General features: G+C 51.3%; 1 protein-coding gene across 3 annotated transcripts in view; it reads left to right on the top strand.

The window, feature by feature from the left end:
* Nucleotides 1-14,055, top strand: part of nkapd1 (NKAP domain containing 1) — a 67,015-nt gene that overhangs the window by 35,227 nt on the left and 17,733 nt on the right. For 2 of the 3 annotated variants that reach the window (XM_063038292.1, XM_063038291.1), the window contains exon 4: nt 11,258-11,410. The exons of the other annotated variant lie outside the window; for it this stretch is intronic. In XM_063038292.1, coding sequence (XP_062894362.1) covers nt 11,258-11,410 — 153 coding nt within the window. The remainder of the gene's footprint in view (nt 1-11,257; nt 11,411-14,055) is intronic. 3 annotated transcript variants of the gene reach the window in all.

The raw sequence follows: 14,055 nt of genomic DNA, 5'->3' as shown, positions 1-14,055 counted from the left end.
ACTTGTGCTGGCAGCTCGTTCCACACTCCCACCACCCTCTGGGTGAAGACGTTTTCCCCCTTAAACATTTCACCTTTCACCCTCAACCCATGACCTCGAGTTGTCGTCCCACCCAACCTCAGTGGACAAAGCCTGCTTGCATTTATCCTATCTATACCCCTCATAATTTTGAATACCTCTATCAATTCTCCCCTCAGTCTTCTACATTCCAGGGAATAAAGTCCTAACTTATCCAATCTTTCCCTAACGCTCAGGTCCTCCAGTCCCAGAAATATTTTCTCTGCACTCTTTCATCCTTATTTACATCTTTTCTGTAGCTAGGTGACCTAAAATGTGCACAGTACTCCAAATTAGGCCTCGCCAATGTCTTATACAACTGCAGCATAGCAACCCAACTCCTGTAGTCAATACATTGATTTATGAAGGCCAATAAATTCCTCAAAGACCCCCAAACAGATTGTCAGGCAAGATTAGTCTACACTCTTATTCCTTCTATCATGGTGTATGGCCGTACACTTCCCGACACTGTATTCCATCTGCCACTTCTTTGCCCGTTCTCCTAAACTGTGTATACTGCAGCCTCTCTGCTTCCTCAACACTACCTGCCCCTCCGCGTATCTTCGTGTTGGCCGCAAAGCCATCAATTCCGTCATCTAAGTCATTGACATATAACGTAAAAAGAAGCTGTCTCAACACAGACCCCTGTGGAACACCACTAGTCTCCAGCAGCCAATCAGAAAAGGCTCCCTTTACTCCCACTCTTTGCCTCCAGCCAATCAGCCAATGCCCTATCCACGCTAGTATCTTTCCTGTAATGCTCTGAGTTCTTGCTAAGTTGCCTTGTGAGTGGTACCTTGTCAAAGGCCTTCTGAAAATTCCCAGTGCACACCATCCACCGACTCTCCTTTGTCTATCCTGCTTGTTATTTCTTCAAAGAATTCCAACAGATTTGTCAGGGAAGTTTCTCCCTTGAGGAAACCATGCTGACTACTTCATCGTGTGCCTCCAAGTACCCTGAGACCTCATCCTCAATAATCGACTCCCAACATCTTCCCAACCACTGAAGTCAGGCTTAAGGCTGATTTGTACTTTTGCGTCAACTGGACGCTGTAGGTACGGTGTCGCCGCGAACCCTACGCAGGGCCTACGCGGATCCCTACGCCGTAGCCTGACGCGCACCTCTCCCAACATGTAACTGCGCGTGGCGGCAACGCAGACCGCAACAACTGTGATTGGTCCGCCTGTGAGCACGTGTTTCTCCCTACGCTGCAATAGCTGAAGGGCAGGGAAGGAACTCTGGCTGCAATGCTTTCCATAAAGCTTTACAGACCTCCGAAATTATGGAGGACACATTTTGCTTTTACTAAAAACAGATGCTCGCTTTAAACTTGTTTACCCCGAGAAAGACTACCATGACCGTGAAGCCTTGCACGGGCAGGTGTGTGCGCGTGCGCGACGTGCCCAAATTGCACAGCGACGCAGACACACCAACGCACAAGTATAAATGCTGACAACGTGCGTAGGCCACTTGCGTAGGTTACGGCGTCAAGTTGACGCAGAAGCATAAATCAGCCTTAACTGGCTTGCAATTTCTTATCTTCTGCCTCCCTCCCTTCTTAAAAGAGTGAAGTAACATGTTGCTATTTTTCCAGACTTTCAGATCCATTCCAGAACTTGCTCAGACTTTCCCTATAACTCGGGTCCCCAAGTCCCAGCATTAACTTAGATTATGAGGACACTCAGTCCTCTTTTATTGTCATTTAGAAATGCATACGTGCATTAAGAAATGGTACAATGTTTCTCCGGAGTGATATCACAGAAAACAGGACAAACCAAAGACTAACACTGACAGAACCAGATAATTATAACATATAGTTACAGCAGTGTGAAGCAATACCATAATTTGATAAAGAACAGACCATGGGCACAGTAAAAAATGGTCTCAAAGTCCCCGAGTCGATCGACTCCCGAGTCTCCGATAGCAAGCGGCAAAAGGGAGAAACTCCCTGCCATAAACCTCCAGGCACCGTCAACTTGCCGATGCCTTGGAAGCAGCCGACCACAGCCAACACTGAGTCCGTCTGTCCAAAAACTTCGAGCCTCCGAGCAGCCCCTCCGATACAGCCTCCCGAGCGCCATCCTCTGCCGAGCGCCTTCGATCTCTCCCCGGCCGCTGAAACACGCAAAGCCGAGGATTTCGAGGCTTTCAGCTCCGGAGATTCCGGTTACCACACAGTAGCAGCGGCATTTCAGAAGTTTTCCAGATGTTCCGCCGTACTCTCACATCCGTCTCCATCAAATCAGAATTGTGCACGGTCCCCTACTTGACAGATTACAGGTATCATTCACCGGAGAGACCGCGCGCGCTGCGTCATACCGCCATCTTCTCCCCCCTCCTTTTATCACCAATTCCTGAAGACTCAGGTCCTCAAGTCCCGGCAAATTTTGGGTGAATTTTATTCGAAGCATTTCATGTTTATTTTTCCTTAGAAGTGTGCATAGTGTCTTAAGATTTAGTAAAGTTACAGAAAAGGGTGTAGACCATTCCAAGCTCACAATAGTCAAGTGGAGAACATAGATCACAGAATAGTACAGCACAGTACAGGCCCTTCGGCCCACAATGTTGTGCTGACCCTCAAACCCTGCCTCCCAAATAACCCCCCACCTTAAATTCCTCCATATACCTCCATCTAGGCAGTTTTTGATAGGATGGAGATGAGACACAGGAGTAGACTTGGGCCATTTGAGAAGGCGGGGGAGTGGGACTAAATGGCAGCTCATGATAAAATGGCGGAGCAGACTCGATGGGCCGAATGGCCGACTTCTGCTTCTTTGTCTTATGGTCTAAAGTCTGCTCCGCCATTCCATCATGGCTGATCTATTATCCCTCTCAACCCCACTCTGCTGTCTTTTCCCCACAACCTTTGATGCCCCGACGAATCAAAGACCAATCCAGCTCCGCTTTAAGTATACCCCATGACTTGGACTCCACAGACGTCTGTGGTAATGAATTCCACAGATTCATCACCCTCTGGCTAAAGAAATTCCTCCACGTCTCTGACAACCCTCTATTCTGAGGCTGTGTCCTCTGGGTCTTAGACTCTCCCACCATCGGGGGGGCGGGGGGGGGTGAGAAGATGGCGGTGCGACGCAGCGCATGCGGCCTCTCCGGTGAATGATATCGGTATCTGTCAAGTAGGATGCCGTGCACAATCCTGATTTGATGGGGACGGACGTGAGAAGCACGGAGGAACATCTGGAGAAACTTCTGGAATGCCTGCTCCGCTGCCGCTGCTACTGTGCGATCGAGAATCTCTGGAGGGGAAGGCCTCGAATCCTCGGCCTTGCCTGCTGCTGGCGGCCGGGGCGGGGTGGAAGTGCTGGGCAGAGATGGTGCTCAGTGTCGGAGGGCTGGTCGGAGGCTCGAAGTATTCGGACAGGCTCAGGAGTCGGCTGTGGTCGGGGTGCTTCCAGGGTGCTGCATCGGCAAGTTGGCGGTGCTGGAGGTTCAGGGCAGGGAGAGTTTTCTTCCTTCTACCATCTGCGTGAGATGATGGGACTTTCGAGACTTTGAGACTTTTTTTACCGTGCCCACGGTCTGTTCTTTATCAAATTACGGTATTGCTTTGCACTGTTGTAACTATATGTTATAATTATGTGGTTTTTGTCAGCTCTTTAGTCTTGGTTTGTCCTGTGTTTCTGTGATATCTACTGGAGGAATACTGTATCATCTTAATGCATGTATGCATTTCTAAATGACAATAAACGGGGACTGAGTGTCCTCATAATCTAATCTAATCCTCTTCACATCCACTCTATCCAGACCGTTCAACGTTCAGTCGGTTTCAGTGAGATCCTCTTCACTCTTCCAAACTTCAGGGAGCACATCCGGCCAGGTAAATTTAAATCAGAACTCGGCAATCCAGAGTGACATTGAGGAAGACTTTGTTTCAGAGGCTTGTTTCAGCTATAGGCCAGACACATTTACATGAGGGGAAATTATAACAGGCAGCCCACAGTGGTGAGGAGTGAAGATCTAAAAACCAGACTCAGAACAGAATCAGAATCAGGTTTACTATCGCCAGAATGTGACGTGAAATTTGTTAATTTAGCAGCAGCAGTTCAATGCAATACATAATATAGAAGAGAAAAAAACCCAAAATAATGATAAATAGATAAGTAAATCAGTTACAGTAGATGTATATTGAATAGATTTAAAAACGTGCAAAAAACTGTATATTAAAAAAGTGAGGTCGTGTCCAAGAGTTCAATGTCCATTTAGGAATCGGATGACAGAGGGGAAGAAGCTGTTCCTGAATCGCTGAGTGTGTGCCTTCAGGCTCGTGTACCTCCTACCTGATGGTAACAGTGAGAAAAGGACATGTCCTGGGTGCTGGAGATCCTTAATAATGGACGCTGCCTTTCTGAGACACCGCTCCCTGAAGATGCCCTGGGTACTTTGTAGGCTAATGCCCAAGATGGAGCTGACTAGATTTACAACCCTCTGCAGCTTCTTTCAGTCCTGTGCAGTAGCCCCTCCATACCAGACAGTGATGCAGCCTGTCAGAATGCTCTCCACAGTATATCTATAGAAGTTTTTGAGTGTATTTGTTGACAAGCCAAATCTCTTCAAGCTCCAAATGAAGTATAGCCACTGTCTTGTCTTCTTTATAACAACATCGATATGTTGGGACCGGGTTAGATCCTCAGAGATCTTGACACCCAGGAACTTGAAGCTGCTCAGTCTCTCCTTTTCTGATCCCTCTACGAGATCCAGCCATTAGCTTTATTTGCTGTGCCTACGTCGAAACATATAGTGAAGCGTGTTGTTTGTGTCACCGGGCTATTGTGCTGAGAGGAGAGCTGGACTATTCCCAGGGATGCAATGTTACTAAACCTGGATTTGGGCCTGTCGATCGGTAAGGTGGGAAATCCAGTCCGTCGATCGGTATGAATGGTGGGACAATAGTCTACCCTATTTTCAGTGCGGAACAGTGCTGAAACCAATAGATTAGCTTTATTTGTCACGTGTACAATGAAATATGCGGTGAAACGGGTCGTTTGCATCAAATAAAATCAGCAAGGATGCGCTGGGGGCAGCCCGCGAGTGTCGGCGTGCTTCCAAAGCCAACCTGGCACGCCCACAACTCGCCAACCCTAACCCGTGCGCCTTTGGAACGTGGGAGGAAACCAGAGCGCCCGGCGGAAACCCACCCGGTCATGTGACCGGGACAACTCCTTGCCGTCAGTGGCGGGAATCGAACCCCACCCGTTGATCACTGGCTGGCACCGTCGAGTGATACGCTAACCTTCCGGTTTTCCGGTGTAAGCTGGCACCTCTGAAGGCAGGTGAAGGCTGGCACCGTTGAGCGATACGCTAACCTTCTGGTTTTCCAGTTTAAGCTGGCACCGCTGAAGGCTGGCACCATTGCTCGCTGGCTGGCACTGTTGAGCGATACGCTAACCTTCTGGTTTTCCGGTGTAAGCTGGCACCTCTGAAGGCTGGCACCATTGCTCGCTGGCTGGCACTGTTGAGCGATACGCTAACCTTCCGGTTTTCCGGTGTAAGCTGGCACCTCTGAAGGCTGGCACCATTGCTTGCTGGCTGGCACCGTTGAGCGATACGCTAACCTTCCGGTTTTCCAGTGTAAGCTGGCACCTCTGAAGGCAGGTGAAGGCTGGCACCGTTGAGCGATACGCTAACCTTCTGGTTTTTCAGTTTAAGCTGGCACCGCTGAAGGTGGGTGACAACTTGCTGGCGGTCCCTGAAGCGCGAAGTACAACTAAATACTTGATTAGGTTGGAGAAGCAACACCTTATCGTTCGTCCGGATGGCACGAACATCTATTTCTCGAACCTCCTGTAACGAGCGTGCGCGCCTCCCCCCCCCTCGCCGTTCCCCATTCCTATTTCCCTCTCTCACCTTATCTCCTTACCTGCCCGATTTAAAGGCCGGTCCAGATGGATTGAAACGGCAGGGTGTCAGGAACAGTGGCGTACTGGGCCGGTTCTGCTCGCTGCTCTGTGCTGTTTACTCCCGGTGTTCGCTGTGTCGAGGCTGCGAGCTTGCCCCAGCTGCTCCTTGCTCTGCGGCTGTTGGCTCTGCATTGGTTCCCTGTAGAAAGTCCTTAGGACTTGGGGGCTCAGACCGAACTTTCTCAACCGTCAGAGGTGAAAGAGGCGCTGTCCGAATGAATAATTAAAGGCAGCAGGAATAAAGCCCTGGTGTTTCTCCAGCTTCTCATATTCTTTCTTCCTGATGTCATTGTCATTCAGGATTGCCACATCGATTACGATTGCTTTCTTCTGTCCCTTGTCCGGTATTACTATGTCTGGTGGGTCGGCCAGTACTGGGTTATCAGTCTGGTGTATCTGGGAATCCCACAGGATCTTGGCTCTGCTATTATCCGCTATCTTCTCGGGTGTTTCCCATTTGGACTTGGGAGTGTCCAATCCACGCTTGGCGCAGATGTTCCTGTGCACAATTTGCTACAACGTGGTTGTGCCGGTCAGTGTATGCTGTCTCCTGCCTGCATCTTGCACTCTGCTGCTACGTGCTGGATGCTTCCAGCGGATTCCTCACACAGTCTGCATCTTGGGTCTTGTCTGGTGTGATAGACCCCTGCTTCTATTGGTTTTGTGCTCAGTGCCTGTTCTTGTGTAGCCGTGAGCAGTGCCTCTCTGCTGTCCCTCAGCCCTGCCATTTCCAGCCACCGGTCGGACTTTCTTACGCTAGCCACTTCTGATATCTGGCGACGGTGCGTCCCGTGCAGCGGCTTGTCCTGCCGTGGCCTCTGGTCCTCTGGCTCTGCTTCACCCGCTTCCATTTCCATACCCCTTGCCTGCTGTCGGAGGTATACTCCCAGCAGGTCGTCCCTAGGGGCTGTCTTCATGGGTGTTTCACACTTATTCCAGGACTGTGGCCTTGACACTTCCAAGTCCCCGTCCTCCTTTACTCCAGTCACTGGACGTTGGACTTGGGGTGGAATCCTCCGTGTATCGTTTGTAGTTTCCGGTTGCTGATGTCAGTGGCTTCCAGTTCGCTCCTCGGCCGGCACGCTACTGCGGCTGGCTCTCCGACGACAGGGTGATGGCGGCTCCGATCTTGTCCTTCCCGTTCAGCTGGCTCTTTAGGACCTGCCGCGCACCTGGGTGCGGCAGCGTTCCATTCCCCGGACGGTCAGAACACAACCAAATAACGAGGCCTAAGATACCCAGCCCCTTGAAGTGACGAGCCTCTCACTATCTTGGTCCATGGGGTAGACACGTGCCGGGCCTGATCAAGCCTGGCTGGGTCTCCTGGGCGAGGGTGTCTGGTGATTAAAGACCCCGAAACGCCTGGTGGTCCCGGGTTGCATTACTGATGACGTGTCCCAGGGCGTGCCCGGTGAATTGAGCCACGCGGCGTCGGACCAGGTTAACGGAAAGTGTGGGTCAGATTAAAGTGGCTCCCTACCCTATCCGTCACAGCACCATCTTTCCCAGCCCCACGTATAACATCCCCCAACCCTAATCCTGGCGTCCAAGGGCCCCCACGCATGCCAACTAACCCTCACCGTACTCTGACCAACCATGGCTGCACCCCTACAAACCACCTCTCACAACACGCTGGAGGAACTCAGCAGGTCGGGCAGCATCCGTGGAAACGATGGGTCGACGTTTCGGGCCGGAACCCTTCATCAGGACTGTAGAGGGAAGGGGCAGAGGCCCTATAAAGGAGGTGGGGGGAGGGTGGGAAGGAGAAGGCTGGTAGGGTCCAGGTGAAAAACCAGTAAGGAGAAAGATAAAGGGGTGAGGGAGGGGAAGCAGGGAGGGGATAGGCAGGAAAGGTGAAGAAGGAATAGGGGAAAACACAACGGGTCGTAGAAGGAGGTGGAACCATGAGGGAGGTGATAGGCAGCTGGGGGAGGGGGCCGAGTGACATAGAGATAGGGGAAGGGAGGGGGAGGGAATTACCGGAAGTTGGAGAATTCACTGTTCATACCAAGGGGCTGGAGACTACCTAGACGGTATATGAGGTGTTGCTCCTCCAACCTGAGTTTAACCTCATCATGGCAGTAGAGGAGGCCATGTATGGACATATCTGAATGGGAGCGGGAAGCAGAGTTGAAGTGGGTGGCTACCGGGAGCTCCTGCCTGTTGTGGCGGACGGAGCGGAGGTGCTCGACGAAGCGGTCCCCCAGTCTGCGTCGGGTCTCACCGATGTAGAGGAGGCCGCACCGGGAGCACAGGATGCAATAGATGACCCCAACAGACTCACAGGTGAAGTGTTGCCTCACCTGGAAGGACTGTTTGGGGCTCTGAATGGTGGAAGAGAGGAGGTGTAGGGACAGGTGTAGCACTTGCGCTTACAGGGATAAGTGCCCGGTGGGCTGACTTGTGTAAGGAGGACGAAAATCCAATAAAGGCAGGTGTTGGACCTGGTTAACGAAGGCGTGGGCCAGATCAAAGCGGCAGGGCTGCGTGACACTGAATCTCGAGTGACGAGGTCGAGGCACTCGAGGGATGATTTTCCCACTACCCGCGCCATTACACCCAAAACGGCGACTGTTTACTCTTCTTCCAAAGATGCTGCCTGGCCTGCTGAGAGTTCGTCCGGCATTTTGTGTGAGTTTCTCGGATTTCCAGTGTTTCCACATCCGGCGATGTGGCCTCCTGTATAATCGGAAGCAGACTGGGAGACCGCTTCGCCGAGCACCTACCCGCCAGAACAAGCGGGATCTCCCGGAGGCCACCCATTTTAATTCCACTTCCCATTCCCATTCCGAAATGTCCATCCACGGCCTCCTTCACTGTTGCGATGAGGACACGTTCAGCTTGGAGGAACATCAACTTATATTCTATCTGGGTAGCCTCCTGATGGCATGAATATTGATTTCTCAAACTTCCAGTAATGGCCACCTCTTCATTCCCCATCCCCTTATCTCCTTGCCTGCCCTCTCTGGTTTTCCGCCCCCTTTTCTTTCTTCCGTGGCCTTCTGCCCTCTGCCAGCCGACTCTCCCTTCTTCCAGTCCTTTATTTCTTTCACCGATGAACTTCCCAGCTCTTTACTTCACCCCCTCCCGGTTTCACCCATCACCTTGTGTTTCTTCCTGTGCCCCCACCCGCCAACCCTGACTCCTCATCGTTCTTTCCAGTCCTGAGGAAGGGCCTCGGCCCGAAATGTCGACTGTACTCCTTTCAATGGACGCCGCCTGGCCTGCTGAGCGCCTCCATCATTTTTGTGTGTGTTGCTGGGATTTCCAGGATCTGCAGATTTTCTCGTCTTTGGGGATAGAGCACAATCCGGTTTTCCAACGTCTGCCGATGTTTTAAGTTTTTTTATTTTGCTAAGAGATACGGTGTGGAACTGGCCCGTCCGACCCAGCAACCCTCCTGCTTAACCCACCCTGGCCTAATCACAGGACAGTCACGGAGTTCTTGGTCCATATCGGCACCCGTGACGTAGGTAGGAAAGGTGAAGAGGTCCCGGGGGAGAGAATATAGGGAGCTAGGTAAGCAGGACCTTCAGGGGTAGTAGTGTCGAGATTGCTGCCCGTGCCTTGTGTCTGGGAGGGTAACAATAGGAGTTTTCTGCCACAGACTGTGGTGGAGACCAAGCCTGAGGGTATATTTCAGACCATGAGACCATAAGACAAAGGAGCAGAAGTCGGCCATTCGGCCCATCGAGTCTGCTCCGCCATTTTATCATGAGCTGATCCATTCTCCCATTTAGTCCCACTCCCCCGCCTTCTCACAATAACCTTTGATGCCCTGGCTACTCAGATACCTATCAATCTCTGCCTTAAATACACCCAACGACTTGGCCTCCACTGCTGCCCGTGGCAACAAATTCCACAGATTCACCACCCTCTGGCTAAAAAAATTTCTTCGCATTTCTGTTCCGAATGGGCGCCCTTCAATCCTTAAGTCATGCCTTCTCGTACTAGACTCCCCCATCATGGGAAACAACTTTGCCACATCCACTCTGTCCATGCCTTTCAACATTCGAAACGTTTCTATGAGGTCTCCCCTCATTCAGTGCACGGAGAGCGGTAAGCGTAAAGGAGTTGGGGGCTTACTGTTCTGGTTAACGATGGATGGTACAATCCTGGTCATATTACGATCGAGGAACGTGTTTGTAGAACGGATATTGAACTTTTTACTGTTGGACTCCGGCCATATTTCACTGAGATACAACACTGGGTGGCACGGGAGGTCGTTCCTGCCTGTGGCCATCGAACGTGCAGCTCCTCCCGTGGAGGGTCAGACACCCTGAGCCAATAGGCTGGTCCTGGACTTATTTCCATCTGGCATAGTTTGCATGTTGTTGTTTGATTGTTTGTGGTTTTTGTATTGCTATATTTATGCTCTATCCTTGGTTGGCGCAGCTGTAACGAAACCCAATTTCCCTCGGGATCAATAAAGTATATCTATCTATCTATTCTTCTAAACTCCAAGAAATACAGTCCAAGAGCGGACAAGCGTTCCTCATACGTTAACCCTCTCATTCCCAGAATCATTCGAGTGAATCTTCTCTGTACCCTCTCCAACGTCAGCACATCCTTTCTGAAATAAGACCAAAACTGCCCACAGTACTCCAAGTGAGGACTCACCAGCGCCTTATAGAGCCTCAACATCACATCCCTGCTCCTATACTCTATTCCTCTAGAAATAAATGCCAGAATTTGAGCCGGAATTTGATTGGTATCAAAATTTGGCGAGAAGGCAGGTGTACGGGGTTGAGTGAGATCCGGGATCAGCCATGATGGAATAGCAGAGCAGACTCGATGGACTGAATGGCCTAATTCTGCTCCTATATCTTTTAGTTTATATTTATGGCAGAGGTTGTTGATATATCCTTGATTGGTCAGGGCATGAAGGGGTACTGGGAGAAGGCAGGAGATTGGGGCTGAGAGGGAAAATGGATCAGTCATGTTGAAATGGCGGAGTAGACTGGATGGGCCAAATGGCCTAATTCTGCTTCTATATCTTGTGGATGATCTTTGGTGTGTGGGAGGAAACCGGCGCACCAGAGGAAACGGACCCGTTTCACGGGGAAAGTGAGTGAACTCCTTACAGGAGGAGGCGGGAATTGAACTCCGAGCCCTGGACTTCCCCGAGGTGTAATAGTGACACACGGCCCACTAAGCTACCGTGGCAGCCATTTAAAAAATTTTGGCTTCCAAAAGCAACCGGGCGTGAGGGTGTGTTGTGGCGGGAACCAAACTGGGAGAGGGTAATCGAATCCTGGGTTTGCTCTGCCCTTTCGCCTAGGAACAGGATGCGCTGTGATGGCTACGACGAGGAGGATGACAGCCACGAGGCGAATTTTGCTGCTCGGAAGGTTCTGGCTGCCCCGCAGGACGAGCGTGAGAGCAGATACTGGACAAAGAAGCTGTACGAGTTCGAAGCAAGTGACCCAAACAGGTCTGAGCCTTAGAAACATTTCCTTCTTGGGAAAAGCCCAAACCCTTGGGACAGGAACCGGGTTGCTTCAGTCTTGTGTGGCGGGTACATGAAGCAACCGCCATGTAATTGTTGGTTTAATTTGATTTTTGTTTCGGAGATCCAGCAAAGTAACAGGCTCTTACGGCCCTGCAAGGCCGCGGAGCCCAATTGCGCCCACGCGACCAATTAACCGACTAAACTACGTCTTCGCTCCAAGTTCAGACTTAATTGCCGTTCAGCGGTAGACGTGAGCACAGCCGAAATAAACGGCGTTTCTCCGGGTACAGGGTGCAAAGCACAGTCACGCGCAGCAGATGGAACGTATAACGCGTGCGTTACTGTGCAGGCGCTTTAGGCTGGGGTGCCTGAGGCTTTGTGCACAGGACTGTGTTCCTCAACGTGGAGCGGAGAGCGGGCTTGCATATGGGGCGGGAGCGAGGGGTGTTGGGAATGGCGAGGGTGGAGCGCCCGCGGGAGGGGATGTGGGATGGGTGGCAGAGAAGGAGTTAACAGGGTAGGGTGTGGCGTGGGTGCAGAGACACCCAGCCCTGACACACCAGGCAAGTCCATTTGATTCCAAACAATCGATTTATTGATTGTTACAGAATGTCTCTCTCGTGCTTCCCGCTCCCTTCCCCTTATCCCAACCATGATTCCCCCTCTCCCTTCCCCTTTTCCCAACCATGATTCCCCCTCTCCCTTCCCCTTTTCCCAACCATGATTCCCCTCTCCCTTCCCCTTTTCCCAACCATGATTCCCCCTTCCTTCCCCTTTTCCCAACCACGATTCCCCTCTCCCTTCCCCTTTTCCCAACCATTATTCCCCTCTCCCCTCCCCTTTCCCCAACCATGATTCACCCTCTCCCTTCCCCTTTTCCCAACCATGATTCCCCTCTCTTCCCCTTTTCCCAACCATGATTCCCCTCTCCTTTCCCCTTTTCCCAACCATAATTCCCCTCTTCCTTCCCCTTTTCCCCAGCCATGATTCCCCACCTCTCTTCCCCTTTTCCCAACCATGATTCCCTTCCCCTCTTCCCCAACCATGATTCCCCCTCTCCTTTCCCCTTTTCCCAACCATGATTCCCCTCTCCCTTCCCCTTTTCCCAACCATGATTCCCCTCTCCCTTCCCCTTTTCCCAACCATGATTCCCCTCTCCCTTCCCCTTTTCCCAACCATGATTCTCCTCTCTCTTCCCCTTTTCCCAACTATGATTCCCCCTCTCCCTTCCCCTTTTCCCAACCATGATTCCCCCTCTCCCTTCCCCTTTGCCCAACCATGATTCCCCTCTCCCTTCCGTTATTCCCAGCCATGATTCCCCTCTCCCATCCCCTTTTTCCCAACCATGATTCCCCATTCCCTTCCCCTTTTCCCAACCATGATTCCCCCCTCCCTTCCCCCTTTTCCAACCATGATTCCCCTCTCCCATCCCCTTTTTCCCAACCATGATTCCCCCTCTCCCTTCCCCTTTTCCCAACCATGATTCCCCCTCTCCCTTTCCCCTTTCCCAACCATGATTCCCCTCTCCCTTCCCCCTTTCCCAACCATGATTCCCCCTCTCCCTTCCCCTTTTCCCAACCATGATCCCCCTCTCCCTTCCGCTTTTCCCAACCATGATTCCCCTCTCCCTTCCCCCTTTCCCAACCATGCGACATTACTGAGCACCACCCTCCCCACCCCCCGGAAAAATATATCTGTGTGTTAAATAATGCCGTCCTTTGTGGTTCAAGTTTATTCTTTTTTGTTTAAAGAAATTGTCATCTAACTTTGAAATAGGTGGATTAAGCAGATTAGACAGTAATCTTGTAAAGAACCCTGCGCATGAATTTTATTTGAAAATAATCGGGTTTTATCCTTTTTAAATGCAACCTGTCAGGAGCCGAAATGCCCCTGGAAGCAGAACTGAGAATTGGTCTCGAGGGAAGGGTCAGGTTGATGGTGGAGTCGTAACTTCTGGATTGCTGCCTGTGCCATGTGCCAGTGAGGATGGAAACGGGATGATTTGGCAGATAAATGCGAGGCTTAGAAGCTGGAGCAGGGGGCAGAGCTTCAGGTTCTTGGATCATTGGGATCTCTTCCGGGGGAGGTATGACCTGTGCAAAAGTGACGGGTTGCACCTGAACCCGAGGGTGTCCAATATTCTTGCGGGCAGGCTTGTTAATAGCTGTTGGGGAGGGTTTAAACTAATTTGGTAGGGCAGTGGGAACCAGAATGAAAGGACTCAGGATAGGACAGATGGTAAAAAAACAAAGATAGCCTGCAGTCAGACTGTCCGGAAGGGCAGGCAGATGATAGGGTAAAATTGCAGCCAGCCGGGTGAGTATCAGTGCATTAGGGATGCAGAGTCACAAAGGGTAGCAAACACGCTACTCATCAAAGTTGCTGGTGAACGCAGCAGGCCAGGCGGCATCTATAGGAAGAGGTACAGTCGACGTTTCGGGCCGGGACCCTTCGTCAGGACTCAAACACAGTACTCAATGCGTTACATCAGATGTTACTCAAAGTGAAATAAGGTGGATGATCCTGTTGCACTATTACAGGTTGTCAGGCATGATCGTGTGGCCGTCGCTGTAGCGTGACTGAGGGATGGTTGGAGCTGGGAGCTGAACGTCCCAAGGTTAAGTGTT

This window comes from Mobula hypostoma, chromosome X2 (assembly GCF_963921235.1).
Source record: "Mobula hypostoma chromosome X2, sMobHyp1.1, whole genome shotgun sequence".
Taxonomy (NCBI): Eukaryota; Metazoa; Chordata; class Chondrichthyes; order Myliobatiformes; family Myliobatidae; genus Mobula; species Mobula hypostoma.
Note: the sequence above shows the minus strand (reverse complement) of the source record. Positions and strands in the feature narration are given on the sequence as shown.